The 19,906-nt window shown below is 34.2% G+C and overlaps 1 protein-coding gene and 1 pseudogene across 1 annotated transcript; one reads left to right on the plus strand and one right to left on the minus strand.

Moving 5' to 3' along the window:
- Window positions 1-8,405: 8,405 nt before the first annotated feature.
- Window positions 8,406-14,231, minus strand: LOC128172906 (uncharacterized). Its single transcript, XM_052838642.1, has 4 exons — window positions 14,186-14,231; window positions 12,278-12,350; window positions 10,864-11,585; window positions 8,406-9,926 (listed from the first exon to the last, which is right to left on the minus strand). Exons 2-4 carry the CDS (start codon window positions 12,314-12,316, stop codon window positions 9,869-9,871), a joined length of 819 nt encoding a protein of 272 aa, XP_052694602.1. The 5' UTR covers window positions 12,317-12,350; window positions 14,186-14,231; the 3' UTR covers window positions 8,406-9,868.
- A 3,322-nt stretch (window positions 14,232-17,553) lies between these two features.
- On the plus strand, window positions 17,554-19,219 carry LOC128173509 (uncharacterized; annotated as a pseudogene).
- The last annotated feature ends 687 nt before the right edge of the window (window positions 19,220-19,906 follow it).

Raw genomic sequence — 19,906 nt, forward strand, 5'->3', positions numbered from 1 at the left:
TTGTTTGTGCGTGCGTAGAGGGGTGTGTGTTTCTGGATTCATTTGGCTTATTATCCATCGTTTTACATTTAACAATTGAATATTTGTTAAGTTTGCACAAATTCGCGGAATTGTTAAGTTGATTCAATTGTTTAAGCCTATCTATGGTTACTCTAGATTTGCACAGCCTTTGGGAGCTATTAAGTAGACACATGCACTAGCTGTGTGAAGCTATGCCCTTACCACATTAGATTCTTTAATCTGCGACATAAAACACACTGTATAGAATGAATCCTTAAAAAATACTCACTGTCTGTATAATTTAAAACATGGCTCATCGGAGGGGGGGGGGGTGAAAAAAAAATTAAATTTTTAAATATTATCTTTTTTTTAAAATTTCATTTTCACAGGTTCTTTATTTACTTAAAAAGGTTGAATGGGCAGAATATATTGAGCTCTCCCTTTTAGGAGATCAATAGAGTCGGCTATCGAGCTCTCTTAGAGAACAACACGCTTAAATAGCGGGTAACATCGTAGACAACTTTCCCGATAGTTTTCCCTTTCTGTAGAAACTGTAATATCACTGACAATGAATCAGCAATTAAATGTTGTAAGTCAATGGTCAAACAACAATTGACTCCCTTACAAGTACTTTCACTACTTTGATGCTTACCATGCAATGACAGTTTCGTGAAAATTTAGCATTTCACCTTGAGATGAAATATAATTAGTTTCATTCTGACTAAGATCCATCTTTATTAAAGTTATTCGCAAGAATATCGCATTCGGAAAAAAGGATCTCCCCTTAGCATTACTAAGACACCTGATGCGCGGAGATAGAAGGGAGATCATAGGTCTGGACCCCCCCCCCCCCTCACCTTAGAAAATTCTTTCTTGAATTCAAGTACTAGTAAAATTATCGAAATTATAGGTATTGGTTAGGAACCACATTAAAAATACATAGATATTCCTTGTTACCCACTTTCTTTTTTTTTTTTAAAACCCCTCCCCTTTCTTTTGATATTTTGAATCCGCGCATGCATCCAAGGTATGAATGTTGAAAACAAAGTATTCGAAAATAGCCTGGTTTATCTCAATATGTTCTATTTACAGCAACAAGTACTCATTTTAAGAATGCTAAAAATTTCGATTGCTAACAAAGACAAAACAAGCTTCATTAGAAACTGTTCGCCTTGTCGAGGTAATTTTTTTGATGGAAAACATTAGGCTAACCAATTTTTCTCCCGAAAGAAGGAAACATTAGCAGACCTAAATGAAACCGATCTCGTTACTAGGCATATACATGGAAGAAACCTCAGATGAACCGCACTGTTTTCAAGCAAACTTGTTCCGAATTTAATTCTACCATTAAAAGGTAACACTATTATCGACCAAGGCTCTTTCTGGTCATTTCACCAAAATATATAGTGCTTAATCACACACTCGGTTGTCTCCGTAAATGTCTGATTAGCAAAAGCAGACGACAAAAGAATGATGTGAAGTGCCGCAGTTTGAAGTCATCTCTGTTAAAATTTGATATATTTCGGTTCCTGTTGATCTTTGACGCTTAACAAAGCTTAATTCAAAACCAAATACCATTTATATTTTATTTTTCTCTTAGTTCCTTTTTAGGGGGGGGGGGATTGTTTTTGTATCTGATTTTTTATCAAAATACTGCACCATATACGCATGTACATGTTTTACGTTTTAGTCCAATTACTTTCATGCCTAAAGTTATTTTTGTTTTAGCAGAGAGAGAGAGAGAGAGAGAGAGAGAGAGAGAGAGAGAGAGAGAGAGAGAGAGAGCAAACACAATTTATTTATTTAATTGAAAAAAAAACCTTGCCCTCCACCCCTTCGATGTTTAAAAATTTGCTTTGTCTAATTTGCTTTTTTATTGTACATTTTGAATGATCCCATGTTTATAGTTTGTTGGTTTAAAACCGACTCCAGGATTCAAGGATAAAAATCGACATGAATTTTGTAGTGTTCATACTAACCCCTGTTAAAGTGAAGCCTCCTTGTCAGCACGATTTGTTTCCTCTTAAGCAAAAGCCCCTCGAGATTACTTAGAGACTCTGTGTGTGTACACATATGGAGGTTTGGCAGCTTCTGAGACGGTAATTATTGGCTGTTTCTTTTCTTGGTTTTTTTCCTTGTTCTTTTGGACACTGCTAATTAGCCACCGCCCGGGGGGACAATTTGGTGCGATGACCCCCCCCCCCCCCCCCCCAACTCCAATCTAATCAGCTGTTTTCGGCGTTCAATGTCCAAACAATTATAGTTGAACAACGGCGGCAGCTGTTAAATTCAGATGATGGTCACTCACGATAAATGAAGTGGGTGCCACGGGACAAGATGATTATTTGGTTAACGGTTTTGTTTTCTTCTTATTAGTTGGTAGGCTATAGCTGGTATATGGTTTGGAGAGAAAAATCCATCAAAAAGTTGTCAGCCCCAGGATTTCCGTCGATGACGTCAAATTGCAAATGATAAAGGATATTTTTTTTTCTTAAGTGTCTCTCATTTTATTTTTTTTTATGAAATTAGAACCTACTTTTATATGTCGCTGTAAAGATCTTAAAACATTTAAAACAAAGTTTTGATTAAAGATATGTATTTACATTTTTCAGTGTTCTTGCCTGTGATAACACTACGTATCGACTTTGTACTATACAGTCCAATAAATTCAAATGACGTATAATTGAGGTTTGCATTTGAATATTCAAATATTTAATCGCACAATTGCTGAAAATTACGTAAATATAAGTAATAAGGAATCGTTCTTTGAATATTACAATGTCATAATTTCGGTCGGGGCGTGATGATCAAATTAATCATAAAGCCCTTCGTGCTTTATTGGATTTGATCACGCCCCTACCTTTATCACCTCATAAAACTCAAAGAATGCTTCCTTATTCCTTAAACAAGTTGCTGTCCTTTAAAAAATGACAACAATACGTTGTCCATTTGGATATGTTTCCAACGCACAGTAACCGTCATTTTCTCAAGAACAATACAATCGTTAGCACATTGTAATGAGACATGAGCTCTATTGATTTTTCATCTCCCATTTTCGATAGCAACAGCAAAAAGATCCTTCTCGAGCAAAAATATAATATTTTGTTTGTCAAGATATTGAGGTAGACCCCCCCCCCCCAACCCACCACACATACACACACACTCTCAGACACAATGTTACATTGTTACATGACTGAGCCAGGGTAAAAAATTATACATCCACTAGCTAACGAATGAAACACACACTAACAGGAATGAACACTCAACGTTATCTAACCCGAAATGACCCTTAATTTAAAGTTACCAGTGGAAATCTATTTAACTACACACCAAAAGATTTAGGAATTGATACGTGTTCAGATAAAATAGTGGATAGTTATGTCAGTATATTAAGATAACTGTTTCGGCCAGTCAAATAGCGAATATGAATTGAATTATACATTCCGTATATAAACCGGCTATCCTTTTTCTGCAAGATAGATTTCTATTCTCATACTTCCTTCAGTGAAATTGAAGGTAGCATTCTATGAAATGTTAAGGTAAATGAAGAAATTTCCTTTTCGTCTATATGTAAACTCGCGTCTTATTATCTTTAAGAAAAAAAAAGTATTCATAAATATTCCATAATTTCCACAAGTCTTTCTTTATATGAAATTTTATTTACGATAAAATTTAATTTATTTAACGTGTGTATCTTGTATTTTTTTGATAAAATTTTATTCACTGTAACATTTTATTTATTTAACTATAAAGATGTATTTACTTAACATATATCTTGCATTCATCTGAAAGGTTTAATTTGTAAATACAGCTAATCATGTAAAATGTATTTGTTTTCTGCTTTCAAAATTAAAAACGCGTAGTTGAGCAAATATTTCTTAGTTCATGCCGCTATTTCCTTTATCGCTAGTTTTGATACTAATTTGATTCGGTTGGTGATCACGTGATGGTTTAACACGGACTAACAGATGTGTGATATTGACAAGAAAGATTCAACAAAAATGTAAACAAAATAAAGTCGACACTTAAGATACAATTAACATGCACCAGGAGATTAGAGAAAAGAGCCTGGTGATGCCAATGACGATTAAGTGGAGGAGCTAATGGGCCATCAACCGCTCCGACATCTGTTATATGTGTGGGGAGAGAGAGAGAGAGAGAGAGAGGAGAGAGAGAGAGAGAGAGAGAGAGAGAGAGAGAGAGAGAGAGAGAGAGAGAGAGAGAGAGAGAGAGAGAGAGATATGGACATGAAGCGACAGAGAGAAAAAAAATGAGAGAGGGGAAAAAAGAAGGTTATAGTGAGACGAAAAATCATACAAGAGAGAGAGAGAGAGAGAGAGAGAGAGAGAGAGAGAGAGAGAGAGAGAGAGAGAGAGAGAGAGAGAGAGAGACGTACGGACGGTGAAAGCGACAGAGAGAAAGAAAATATGAGAAAGAGAGAAAAAAGGTTATAGTGAGACGAAGAACCATACAAAGTGTGAGAGAGAGAGAAAGAGAGAGAGAGAGAGAGAGAGAGAGAGAGAGAGAGAGAGAGAGAGAGAGAGAATTGGCACGACAAGGATACAAAGAGTGATGAAAGGAAATGTTAGATTCCTTCAATAAATGTACTCAAACAGTCTTGAATACGTTTCTCTAAACAGATTGGACTAGTTTCGGAGTTATTTCTTATGAAGTGCATGCATGCGAGAATCACATTAATCGGGTGTTCAGTTAATTGAGCAGAAACTATAGAACTAACTTACTTTCTTTATTTTTTTAAGATGTCGTGAGCTTGAAGGACGATTTTGATGCATTTTATTATATCCTTTATCATTTTTCCCTCTCCGACATGCATATGTCGTTTATTTGCCAATGCAACACATTTTTATGAATCAATAATTAAATCATAAATATTGGATTTATTGCAGGTTACTCTGTGCTCTCTCTCTCTCTCTCTCTCTCTCTCTCTCTCTCTCTCAAATCCTTTAACTTTATAACCCTGTTTATTAAAACTCTAACCTAAATATATGCTAGATATTGATTTGCACCTAATCAGTACATTTTGCTATTTACCGAAGAAGAAATCAAATCAAAAGAAATGTTACAATATCTATTCAATCGTTCTTTGGAATGATGAACTCACCTTTTCGTACATGTAAATATAGTTAACTAAAAAAAATACAAGGATGGTATAGGGTTGTAATTAATAGTGTGTTAAAGCGTTAGCTGACCTCAAGAAAGAGGCTTGCTCTGAGTTAAGGTACACAAACAGGGCAAATGGTGCCAGAGTTCAAAGGCACTCTGTGTTAACCACGTGATAAATACATAACACTTCGCACCTAGCTTTATAACTTTATGGTCAGCTAATCATCTGGAAATGTAAACGACTTTTTTGTGGTATATTTCTTTGCACCAAGGTTATCCTCATTATCTGTGTTGAAGCACCGCTTTATATTACCTTGTTTTTTTTTGGTCGTCATTTAACATACACATGATTTACTTTCCACTCCCGTCTTGATAGCAAACAATATAAAACCGATTCATTTTTAATGGTATTTTATTTAAAAAAAAAATAAAAACAAGAAAACAAACCACAACTCAAAACAAAAGAAGGAAACATACGTAAACAAGACCCCCCCCCCCCCCTAAAAAAAAAGCAAACTAAATAATTTCACAAATTTAAACAAAAAAATCTGACGGCCGCCCGAACTGCTATTACTGAGAATTGATTGATTGGAATGTTTATATGATCGTCTAGTTTAGAAAGCTACACACATACACACTTGATGTGCATAACATATAACAACCGGCATTTAGCATATATAAAGTTTTCAGGGAGAATATGACAACAATAAAATCATTTTTACACGTATGTCTTGTATTTACACGTATGTCTTGTATGTCGTAGAGGACTTATATATAGGCAATGCCTGCTATCCCATCCGTTTATGTGATATATTGCATAATAACATATTGTTTAAATTAAAACAAACAAAAAATTTACACGCGTGCAGAAGCACATACAATTCAGCTCATGTATCAGCGTAATGGAAGAGTTATGGAACATTACATGTCTGTGTTAATGAAGAATATTGAACTTTTTTTAATATTTGATCGTTCAATTGCTGAAAATTATAAAAACATAAGTGATAAGGAATCATTCTTTGAATATTTTGAGATGATCAAATAAGGCCGGGCGGGATTAAATCTATCATAAAGCTCTTCGGGCATTATTGGATTTGATCAGTATTTGATCACATCATAATACTAAAACAATGATTTCTTATTTCTTAATAATAATTCGCTTCACGGTTTATTCAACAAAAACTGACCCAACTCGGTTAGTGTACTCATATCAATTTGGTAACTATTTAATAATGCATTCCTTAAAATGATATATATAATATTCATATTTCTAATATCAATATGAAATATTTCATGGCTAGTTCTGAGTAAAAGTACCAATAATCTTAGGTCATTAAATTCTGAAGTTTTATTTAGCTGATTCGATCATTTATCCTGAATCTACTAACCGTGCAAAAAGATTAACACAATCCACTTCAGGTTTTTTTTTTTATCAGAATTCTCAAAAAAAAAAACACAACTAAAATAGCGTTCATGAATATTGATATTTATTAATGAGTATTCATTTAAAAGAAATAACTACAAAAAAATAAAATAAAGTAATTCACTAAGAGACAGGTCCCAAAGAGACAATAATATCAATACATTGGCAATGGTACACTGTATATTCATAGCTCTGTAATGCATAAAATGAAACATCAAAGTAGCATTTTAACAAGAGGCCCATGGGCCACATCGCTCACCTGAGGAACAATAGGTATGATAAAATCAGATTAATGGAGTCATAATACAAACGATCTGGACAATGTACAATAATACATGTAGATCCTGCATAAATAAAATCCATTTTTCCCCTGGATATTCTTATGTTTTTAATTATTAGTCCCTTTTCTAACAGGATGATTTTATAGTCATATCATATGTTGAGTATTGCAGTTCTCAAAAAGATCCTTAACAATTGTTTATATATGGGATATAAACGTACATCAAACTCTGAACCTTCTTGTGAGGCCAAAGAATTGTCCTGGGGCCAAAGTCTTAACAATTATAAAGAATCATCTGGCTGATTAGTTTCTGAGAAGAAGATTTTTAAAGATTTACCATATATATTCCTTTGTTAAACTTTGACCCCCCATTGTGGTCCCACCCTACCCCCGGGGATCATGATTTTCACAACTTTGAATTTACACTACCTGAGGACGCTTCCACATAAGTTTCAGCTTACCTGGCTGATTAGTTTCTGAGAAGAAGATTTTTAAAGATTTACTCTATATATTCCTACGTAAAACTTCGACCTTCCATTGTGGCCCCACCCTACCCTCGGGGGTCATGATTTTCACAACAATAAATCTACACTACCTGATGATGCTTCCACACAAGTTTCAGCTTTCCTGGCTAATTAGTTTTTGAGAAGAAGATTTTTAAAGATTTACTCTATATATTCCTATGTAAAACTTCGATTCCCCATTGTGGCCCCACCCTACCCCCGGGGATCATGATTTTCACAACTGTGTATCTACACTACCTGAGGATGCTTTCACACAAGTTTCAGCTTTCCTGGCTGATTAGTTTCTGAGAAGAAGATTTTTAAAGATTTACTCTATATATTCCTATGTAAAACTTCGACCCCCCATTGTGGCCCCACCCTACCCCCGGGGATCATGATTTTCACAACTTTGAATTTACACTACCTGAGGATGCTTCCAGTCAAGTTTCAGCTTTTCTGGCTAATTAGTTTCTGAGAAAAAGATTTTTAAAGATGTACTCTATATATTCCTATGTATAACTTCAACCAACCAATAAGGCCCCAGCCTACCCTCGGGGGTTATGATTTTCACAACTATTATACTACCTGAGGATGCTTCCACACAAGTTTCAGCTTTCCTGGTCTTATGGTTCATGAGAAGGAGATTTTTAAAGATTTACTCTATATATTCCTATGTTAAATTTCGACCCCCAATTGTGGCCCCACCTACCCCCGGGGGTCATGATTTTCACAAATTAGATTTTACACTACCTGAGAATGCTTCCACACAAGTTTCAGCTTTCCTGGTCTTATGGTTCATGAGAAGGAGATTTTTAAAGATTTACTCTGTATATTCCTATGTAAAACTTCGACCTTCCATTGTGGCCTCACCCTACCCCCGGGGGTCATGAATTTCACAAATTAGAATTTACACTACCTGAGAATGCTTCCACACAAGTTTCAGCTTTCCTGGTCTTATGGTTCATGAGAAGAAGATTTTTAAAGATTTACTCTATATATTCCTATGTTAAATTTCGACCCCCCATTGTAGCCCCACCCTACCCCCGGGGATCATGATTTTCACAACTTTGAATTTACACTACCTGAGGACGCTTCCACATAAGTTTCAGCTTACCTGGCTGATTAGTTTCTGAGAAGAAGATTTTTAAAGATGTACTCTATATATTCCTATGTATAACTTCAACCAACCAATAAGGCCCCAGCCTACCCTCGGGGGTTATGATTTTCACAACTATGAATCTACACTACCTGAGGATGCTTCCACACAAGTTTCAGCTTTCCTGGTTTTATGGTTCATGAGAAGGAGATTTTTAAAGATTTACTCTATATATTCCTATGTTAAATTTCGACCCCCAATTGTGGCCCCACCTACCCCCGGGGGTCATGAATTTCACAAATTAGAATCTACACTACCTGAGGATGCTTCCACACAAGTTTCAGCTTTCCTGGTTTTATGGTTCATGAGAAGAAGATTTTTAAAGATTTACTCTGTATATTCCTATGTAAAACTTTGACCCCCCAATGTGGCCCCACCCTACCTCCGGGGGTCATGAATTTCACAAATTAGAATCTACATTACCTGAGGATGCTTCCACACAAGTTTCAGCTTTCCTGGTCTTATGGTTCATGAGAAGAAGATTTTTGAAAATTTCTCGAAAATTTTCACAAATTCCTAATTATCTCCCTTTGCAAAAGGGCGTGGTCCTTAATTTTCACAACTTTAAATCCCCCTAGGCTAAGGATGCTTTGTGCCAAGTTTTATTGAAATTGGCCCAGTGGTTCTTGAGAAGATGTTGAAAATGTGAAAAGTTTACAGACAGACGGACAGACAGACGGACAGACGGACAGACAGACAGACAGACGGACGACAGACAAAATGTGATCAGAATAGCTCACTTGAGCTTTCAGCTCAGGTGAGCTAAAAACGAGCATAAAAGGTTTTGACTGAGTGGCCGGGGGGGGGGGGGGTATCTTTAATGGTACATATTTATGAGGGAGGTTCAACATTACAAAGAGTGCTCTCAATAAAGGATGAAGTGATCTTCAGATTACAAGTAGTTTATAAATAGCCTCAGGCACGATGGAACTTTAAGGCTAAAAATAATCTTAAAAACCGAAATTTAAAAATAGACAGAGTAATACATGTAATAGATTGTTTGATATTCTGATGACATAAAAAACATATATACATGTAGTTTGACAATATATCATTAAAAGCGGTACCATATTGTTATTTTTTTCTTTTCTTTTCTTGATTTGTATCTTTTCTATAGCCTGTCTTGTGTTATCAATATTGAACATTTAAATATTCCAATTTGTTGATTTTAACCTTGATGCAGGGGGAGGGCTAAAATAGGCTGTGCCTGCTGCCTAATCCCATTCAATATAATTTATTAAAAAATTGTTGTTTAAATCAATATATCATTAAATATTTTGAAGTGTAGGCACAGCCAACATTTACCAGATGATCAATACATTTGGGAATCACCATATCAAAAAAAATAATAAAAAATACAAACACGTTTTTCTTTCCCGTATCTATTTTGGCGATTTAATTCCGATTTTTTCTAACTTCGATGAGACCAAGGTAACAAATCTGAAGAAAAAAAGAATTGTCACATGTACATTGTAAATTGTGGTTAGGGAACTTTTCAATAAATGATCTGTAAATATCGCAATTTGGAGGCCACGTATCGTAACCGGATTTTCTCTATATTTTATTAATTTGATATCTTCTGATGAATAAAGATGTTACCCAGGACGTTGCAAAGACGTGTTGATTATCATGAATTTTAAAGAAAATGTTTGAATGATTTTCTTAAATCATCACATTTCCTTTTTTTAAGATGCCGAGTAATGTTTAAATGTATTTTATATCAACGTCAGGCAAGTCTCTTACAAGTAGAAACAAGTTATGGTTCCAAATTGTGTTTAAAACAAGAATTTTTGCTGCCCAGAATCTCAATCACTATGGGTTTTTCATTTTCTTTTTAAAAATTCACATTTTTCTACAGCAACAAATGTCATGGTTTTTTTCTTCTAAATTGTATATCTTAAATACAGCAACACGTATAAACCACCTATGAGTTTGTTGGTTCAATTATAATTTATATGGTATTTACATTAAATTCCCCCCCCCCCCCAAAAAAAAATATGTTATGAAAATAATACATGTCATTGGTTTCCATGTTAATGTTCAAAAGATTTTGATTTGTCCACAAATATTTTTCTATAATTTGAAAACTGTGCATATAGTTATTAAATATTCTTTAAGATAACTGCAATTTCTTTTTATTATTATTTTATACTGTTAAAATTAGCCATTTTGTTATCTTTGATAGCCTTTATTATGCCAACGGTAGCCCTTAGAATCATATTTATGACATCTCGCTACTTATTACATCAATATATATCATTTTATGCAGTATGCATGTAAAGTCTGACTAAACAAGCCCCAAAACCCTATTTACAATGTATATTTTTGTATAGAATTGATCTTCAACTGTGTGAATTGATTGCGTTTCAATGCATACCTGTTGTGTGGACCGGTTTCATGACTAGAAATAGCTGGTCGCTTCCCAAAAATCTGCTGCAGAATGTTGTTCTCTAAATTGCCTGGACAGAAATCTTCGACCTCAAAAGAGAACCGTTTTGGAGTCAACTTCTCCTCTTTAATTTTCATGCACATGTTTTTCTTCACATCTTCATCGTCTCCATCTAAGATATAACTTATTTCATTCCTTCGATCCTCCAATTTACGTGTGTTCTCTTTTATTTCAAGTATCGTTCTGTTAATGGCATCTGTAGCATTATCATTCTCCTCTTCGAAAATGCGAATGGTTTCTTCTTTTAGATTGGTAAATTTTTCAATAATTTGGTCAAAATGTCCTTCGATTTCAGTTTTGACAGCACCAACTTTCATAAATAACAATGTATTTTTCATTTCTTCTTCTTCTTGCATTTTTTCAAGGAAAGGCACCCAATGAGTTATGATTTCTTCTCTTTCTTTTGTGAGACTTTTCTTGATTGTACAGGCACATTTTCCCTTTTTGGACTCCTGACACACGAACGGGTCTGATTTATACTTGGATAACAAAACGACGACATGATCTTGAGTTAACCTTTTTGCTTCATGCTCCGTTTTGCAGTTTTCGCAGAGGTGACCTTGACATGATTTGCAAAAATACTGCGCAGCTTCCGTTTCACAGTTGTCGCACTCAACAAAATGTTGACCGGAGCTTGTCTCCGATTTCGGCTGAAATATGGAATACAAATCAACTTTAATAATTTAAACAGTGTTAGATATAATCTAAAATAAAAAAAGCAGTATTAGCCAGTTCTCTTGCAAGCAAGGACAAAACCCAATTTGGTATGTTTATGTTGAAATGATAAACACTGCATGCCGGGAACCAGATTTTTTTTAAGGGAGGGGAAGGGGGCGACGAATATCTGAGCTTCCCTGGAAGGTTCAATGTATATTTTCGGTCATTTTACTTCAAGGTAAATTTAAGAAATGAGGATTTTCCAAGGGGGAGGGTGAGTGGGTGGGATATGCCTGCCTTGGATCAAGGGTAGACACATAGTTATGTTTTGTCATTGAATTATTCGGCTTTTTATAAGGACAATTCAGATATATTATTAACAAAAAGTATAACGAAAAACAAGTTGTCTTTGTATGTATTGTCAATATATATGAGAAATAATTTCATTTGATTCTTTTCTGAAAAAAGGAAGAAAGAAATACCACTGTTTTGTTTTTAGAACCAATAAAGTTTACAAAAACAATAGAATTGAATTTGCATGGTAAATTATGATAATTTAGCAAGCTATATCCCTCGATCGTTTATGAAATATTTAAACAATGTGTCGAGACAAGAACTCATTAAGATAACTATAGAGTTACTAGATATTAAAGATTCAAGTTTTATTTTTTGTTTATTAACTTACCCGGTGTGTCTTCAGGTATTTTCTAAAACTTGAATACATCTTTGACTGAATTATACATGAATGTATGGTCTTTCTGAAAGCCTAAGAAAATGAGAAATAAAAAAATCTAAAACATATCATGCGCGGATCCAGAAACATTCCCAAAGGTGTTGTCTGATGCATATATTTGGTGATTTTATATTATGTAAATTTAAAGAAATTAGAATTTTGCAGGAAGGGGGGAGGGGGGGGGGGGGTCTGGGCCCCTAAATCCACTCTAGCATATTTTTATGTTTCTACTCTAAAAATGTATGCTATTTTTAAAAAAATATGTACTTGTCCTTTTATCATGGTTTAATTAAAAGCAATGATATCTAAAAATACTAGTTTACAATTTTCTAATGAAGCGCGCGATTATATCCTCTGGGGAGAAGGTGAACGCGGTATAGTATATATTTTCAGGTAAACTAAGGAATAAGACGTTATAAAAACTTCTATTTTTGTCAACTCATTTACAGATTGAACATCTTTTTAAACTTTCATTTTGGGTGCGTTGTTTTGATTCAAGCTGCCACCTAGCGGTGAAATGGGCAGACAACTCTACCCGTACAAATTACTACAACATTGCTACCTACCGGTTAAAAAGGTTAAGGGAGATAATTCATGATTGCCAAAAATGCATTTATTTGCATAAATGTAATTATATAATTCAACGTCAGACTGGGCCATGCGGCCTGTATAGGCAATGTTTATACATGCAATAATAACTTCAAAATAAGAAATTTACATTTCTCTGATTTTTATTCATATCATAATACTCGTCTGAAAATTAGGTTTTTTATTTAGAATGAAATTAAAAGTGTCCACAATTATTTTAACAACCGTCGTATAGTAGTGTATACAAAATGGAATGCTAATAACAAATCCAAAGCCCCCCACCCCCACCCCCCGAAAAGAAATTAAAGATCTCAGTTATATTGTTCCCGAATGCATTGGTCAGCTAAAGTAACTTGATTCTGCTGCAATAACAATCACAAATTTATAATAAATTTTAAAACACTAAATATTTTTAAAAGACAACTGTAAAAATGAATACTACCGAACAAACAGTAGTTATCGCATTATAAAGGCGTTGATTTTGATACATGCGCCTATTCAGACACTTTTTTAAAAAGGGAGATCCAAATTTTAATTCTATTCCGGGGGGGGGGGGGGTCGGGCTATTGTTAAATTTACTGTGTGAATCTTATTTTCCGAGGGGGTTTGGGGGGTTTGGGGGGAGAAAATAGGAACTATATATGATCAACATCCGATGCGCGGATCTAGAAGGGAGTGATAGCATAAATTGGGTGTCAGTCAGATACAGATAAGATTAAGTATTTTTGTAACGATCTATATGTACAGATGTTGATTTAAACTTTGGTCAGTTTGGGATTGTCTCTCTCCACGTGTTACTTATGACATTTATCTGCACTCTATATTATAGGTAAAATAAATGTGGAATAAGGACTGTTTCATTATCTTAATTATTATAAATGTCTTTAGCTACAGTGCTTTGATGCAATTAAAATTTAAAAAAATGTAAACAGTGCAAGGTACCCAGTATAACAATGCCTGCCCCTCTCCCACCTTTGTGAGAAAACATTTTTTCTTTAATTTATAAATAAAAATTTGATTACAATATGGAGCCCCCCTCCATTTTTTTTTGTCAAGAAGCGATGAACATTGTGTGCCTGTTATCACTTATTCCTATAGAATGCACGTGAGACGGACAAAGAGCAACATATTCTACACATATAATAGTTCATATTTTTATTTTGATCATCTAATACTGAGGGTTTATAAAAACAATTTATCTGTAATCCTGAATTCAAACTTTTACCAATCAGTAATTAGTGGTTAGCAATATTAATTTAACTAAATACTTACGACGATCAACTTCTATGTCTGGTTGTACAAACCCATGGGGGAATCCCGACGTAGATATTTATAGATACTAGAAAAGTTTGATGGTAAGGCTAGTCTGCGGAAGCCTATTGTACGCTTTTAACATCTGTAGTGTTTTTAGGTAAAGGGACAAATTAATTACTATAAAAATAAATATTGTGTATATGAATGATGATATTTGAGGCTGGCGTACAATATTGTTTGTAACAGAATTTGTCAATTGAAGAAGAAAAAAAAGGATTATTTTTTATTTTCCAAGCGATTAGCTGCAGCTACTTTCGCTTTTGATTCCAAAAAATTGCAAATTTTTTTTTTTTTTTTTTCAAAATTGAGCTTATCCCTTCATGATAAATTTAGCCATTGTTTTATTCGGTCATAGCATTAAAACTTATAGAACTCTTACGAAAAGATGTCAACAATAATGATGCCCAATGTACATGGAATCCAGTGGCGTCGGAAGCAGTTTTTATGGGGGGGGGGGGGGGGGCTAGATTCATCAACAATTTTGACAAGAAAAAGATTATTGTTATAGTTGCGACTAACTTTGAAAAACAAGTGTGTGTGGGGGGGGGGGGGGGGGTGGAGGGGGGGCTGCCCCCCCCCCCCCCCCCGGTTCCGTTGCCTATGGTATCAATGAATGTTCGCACCCCTAGGCAAACGCAATTTTCCCTCGGACACCCCCCCCCCCCTTCCCCAAGGCGTCCTGAAAAATAAATTCTGGATTCGTCGTGCATCCCACATTATCAGATCTAACATAGGACCGGTAAAATTTAGGTCAATTTAATAATAATGCTTAGTGCATATTTCGAGTAAACTGAAGGAAAGAGAGTTCACTTGAATGGGGTATATTTCACACACAACTTTTGATTTGATTTGAACGAAATCTTATATCGTTTTCTAGCATCGGATGGAAAGTGTGCATGAAACTTAAGAGATAATATACAAATTTCAAAACACTATGTAATGCGCGAAAGCGTAATATTGATTTTACGGTTATAATCTCATAAGGATGAATAATTCCGCGAAGGAATGAAAATCCATAACGCTTTTAGAATGCGAAAAAAACATCTTAACTGTTGTCATTTAGTTTATAAAATAGGAAATTAATAGTACTTTCAAATATATTATTTCTTAGCCGAGGAACATTTCAACCTTCTCTCACTGAATAGTTCTGTCATGTTGTAAGTTTTGAATTAATTGTTAAAACAAACTTTTACAATTATTTTGACTGGTTGTTATGTTGTATATATTGTATTTACACCCATCAAGTTAATTTAAAATTTACAACATGACAGTTATATGTAGGTCTACAATATATTATTGCAGACGGTGAAATCAAATTTTTAATAACGCATTTCTCATAATATTATAGGCATATATATAAAATGAACCGAAAATATGAATGCATAATCAAATGGTGTAATTAAAAGATATAAGGGATATAGATTAAATAAAAATAGATTTAAGAAATAACATTTAATTATATAGTACCTCATCAAATAATGGAAAAGAGAAACAAATTCCTTAAAAACAAAGTTATATAATCTTAATTTGATAGAACGTAAACTAAATAAATGTACATATGTGAATTCGCCTTACACCCGTTTCATTTCAAATTATTCTCAGTGACAAATCAAAATGTTTGATTTACATGCTCGCGGGCAAATTTCACAATATTGATCACAATACAATTTAGTGTCTCTAGTCAAACAATGTTAATCTTGAAATATAAATACATTAATTGATTATATTTCTGATATTCTGCACGCAACATAAATTGTCTTATTGTTTATTTTGACAAATCAAATCCACTTGTTATTAGTGTTCATTCACTCGACGACTTTATGTACGTGTACATACCTCATACAAATCGCAACTTCTCGGGCCTTTCCGGCAGGCTCGGAAAAACACCTCGAATGTATTAATATCACCGGATGTTAGAATTTTATACAAAATGGAGTCGCTTCCCATTAAAATAAGTATCGGCTAGATAGTCTTGTATGTCACTTCTGTGTTATATTTTAGTGTATATCGTTTACTTTAATGAAGTATAGCTCACATCTTAACAGATCGTAAAATGTGTTCTATTTATTTCAAGTTTTACAAAAAGGGGGGTTGTCATGGACGCCTAGGTAATACATTCGAGGTGTTTTTCCGAGCCTGCCGGAAAGGCCCGAGAAGTTGCGATTGACCTCATACAATATTTCTCAAACTAAACGGGTTAGAAAATGCAATTATTATACTGTAACAATTATAATTCTGATATCAAATCAGCAACATTTCCGTTTCATCAATGCAAAAAGTCCATGTTTATCGGTGAATGTAAGCTCAAAGTACAATATCTACAATAAATACCATGATTTTTATGAAATATTAAAATACATTATAGTTTTACGATATTTTTAAAAAGCTTCATATTTGAAAATATTTTTGAAAAAAAATATTCATAAAATAATTTTGAAATAGAATATTCATACATGCAAGAACTGTTGTTAAAATGAGCGTTGTTTACCAATGGTCTGGGCCTCTTGTATTATATTAAATCAGTTCCTTGGCCGTTTATGAATTTTAAGATTGGAGAGGAGTTTAATATATCTTAGCTTTAACCGTTTAATTGCTTCTGGATTGAAAAAGTGTCTGGTTTTTGAAAATGTTTTTAAATGGTTTGTTTTGTTTATATTACTTCAGAACACAATAATTAAAAAAAAAACTTTAATTTAATTTTGTTATAAAACAATTATAAAGTCAGGGGTCCGTGTCCCGTTGCCAAAAGTGGACTGAAGACCCTTGACTTTGTTGATTGACAACGGCGGTAGTGATGAACGGGGAGTAACCCTGATATTTTTTCAATATCTGATCAGGTAGCAACCATAACAGGACCAGCCATTTTAAGGACACGCATACCAGGCAGTTAGAGATTGTGCTATTTCTTGTTAACAAGGTATGTTATCTATCTATAATTGCGTTTAAACGTATCTAACACATTAGTTGCGAGCTAGTGTAATTGAAAAATATGATTCTAATTACAATAGAAATTAAGCTACTTTCGTTTTGCTTATATAACATTCTATTTAACTTGTGAGTCAAGTACAACTATTTCGACTTCGTTTATTATAAACTAATGATTTTCAAAAGTTAAGGAGAAGTTTTGAAAAGGGATTTATGATTGTATGAACGTCTGACTTAAATAGACAAATATTACTCAAAAAAGAGAGGGGTGTTTAAGGTGAATTTTAAAAAGGAAGTAAAAAATATCGTTCAGTCTGATTTAATGTACAGTATGGATTTCTTTTTATCTTTATCATTGAACAAACAATCATTGGTCTTTAATTTTCTTTCTTAGAAATGCCATGGATTCTCATTCTATTGGCCAGGATGTGCCACGGTGTGACCTTTGTGAGTCTGCCATAATACACAGCTACTGTGACTTTTGTCTTTTCAACCTATGCAAGCCCTGCATAGGAGAACATATCTCTGATGGATACGACAAACATAAAATAGTCCCATTCCAGGAACGAAGATCAACCCTTATTTATCCGAAATGTGGAATACATCAAAACAAAACTTGTGAATTACAGTGCAAAGATTGTAACATTTCAGTATGCTCTACCTGTACAGCATCAAATCAGCACAAGGGACATAACTTTGTAGAAGTTACAGAAGTTTACAATGAAAAGAAAGAAGTTATTAAGAAAGACACAAAAGAGTTGGAAAATCATATTTCTCCAACATATGAAGAAATTGTACTGGACTTAGAAAAACAGCTTGCTAACCTGGATGGAGGATATGAGAAACTAACATCAACAATATCTAAACAAGGAGAGCAATGGCACAGAGAAATCGACATCATCATCAACAAAACGAAAACCGAAATCGGCGAGATAAAAGTAGAACATAGAGACATTTTAAATAAACATTTGGATAAAATCAAACAGATACAGTCTCTTATAACACAAACATTTCTAGCCTTGAGACAAATTGAAAAGTCCACTGATATAACTTCTACCATTGAATACAGCTCTAAGATCAGAGAGTTCCAAACGCGTCCACCCAAGGTTCAGGTGTTATTTCCAACATTCATTCCAAATCTAATAGACCATGAGAAGCTTTACAGTTTGTTTGGACAGATCACCCCATTATCTACTGTTATGAAATTCAATGTCTTCTCACTACACCGACCAACCTTTTCAGTTAGAGAACTACAGGATGAACCAGAGTTTCTTGCCACAATACAGACTGGTTATGAAAAACTTAGCAATGTCTCCTGTCTAAATGAAGACCAAATATGGACGAGTGGACAGGGTAATGATATCAAATGCTTTAACATTGAGGGTGTCTTACTTCAGAAAATCAAGATAACACCAGAAGATGTCGTCCCTAATGATATAGCTATAAATAATGATGGGAATCTTTTGTATATTAGTGGGGCAACAAGCACGGTTAATAAAGTTAAGAATGGACAGACGGAAGTGTTAATCTCATTGCAGAGTTGGGTGCCAATGAGCATGTGTGTCACCTCTACTGGTGATATCCTGATGACCGTGTTAAGTACTATTGAAACGCAATCTAAAGTTGTACGTTACTCGGGATCTTCAGAGATACAAGCAATTCAATATGACAAAGAAGGCAGGCCTCTGTACTCACAGGATGTAAGTTTGAAAAACATAACCGAGAACAGAAACCATGACATCTGTGTAGCTGACTCTGGGGGCTGGTGCTTTAGTGGTGGTTAATCAGGGGGGACAACTCAATTGGAGATACGCTGGTCATCCCTCAGTTACCAAGAACAAAGCATTTCATCCCTGGGGTATCACAACAGACAGTCAGAGTCGTATCCTAACCGCCGATATTAGGAACTATTGTGTCCACATTCTGGATCAGAACGGACAGTTTCTCCGTTACATTGATATCTGTGATTTGAAGAGTCCCAGTGATTTATGTGTAGACAATAATGACAACCTGTATGTGTGTGAATTTAACAAAGGTTATGTGAAGAAAATCAAATATTTAAGGTAGATGTCATTCTTGTGAATTAAAAAAAAATATTTTAATTTTGGTGAATGTGATTTAAACTCGCTTCTGAACTATGACAATACTTAGAAAGTAATAGATGATAAATGTCTGTTCAAAAAGGATGAGTATTAAGATTTCTTAAATCAAAATTGTAAATATGAAATGTTATTAAAAATGTGATAAATATACAATCAGTAGTTAAAATCTGAAACATTAAAGTTTTAAAATTTAAAGAAATCAAAACCTCTATAACACACCTTTACCTAAAAATGTTGGTCTCTAGAGCTACTTATTGCTTTTTTTAAAATCTCATTATGATCATTGATTAAATATATTGCTTTATTATACTACTTTGCCAAGGGTATCAACATAAAGAATTTTTGAAGTAACATTGCAGTGTACCATGAAAGAAATTATGACAAATGTAATATGTTAACTTCATTTTGCTATATACTGTAATAGCGGTTATTTACGCCTGGGGGAAATTTACACTAGTTACACTGTAAGCCTCAAAACGTGTAAATAACTCTGAGCGTACTGTAAAAAATTAAAACGTTAGAATAGTGAATCAGGTGACCCCGTGTTTAATACCTCACGCATTATCATGATTGTTTGACGTTAGAAAACACGTACTTAACCACCAGTGTAGATAACCATCTTTACAGTATTCAACTACAGGATGAATGTAAG

The sequence above is a fragment of the Crassostrea angulata genome, chromosome 2 (assembly GCF_025612915.1).
Source record: "Crassostrea angulata isolate pt1a10 chromosome 2, ASM2561291v2, whole genome shotgun sequence".
NCBI lineage: Eukaryota > Metazoa > Mollusca > Bivalvia > Ostreida > Ostreidae > Magallana > Magallana angulata.

Bases quoted from the DNA above. Each gene is read 5' to 3' on its own strand.
- LOC128172906 (XM_052838642.1), bottom strand. From the start codon at position 12,316: ATGTATTCAAGTTTTAGAAAATACCTGAAGACACACCGG. The intron at 11,586-12,277 runs GTAAGTTAATAA...TCCATATTTCAG, and splicing joins AATACCTGAAGACACACCGG to CCGAAATCGGAGACAAGCTC. The intron at 9,927-10,863 runs GTATGCATTGAA...TTTTTTCTTCAG, and splicing joins GAAACCGGTCCACACAACAG to ATTTGTTACCTTGGTCTCAT.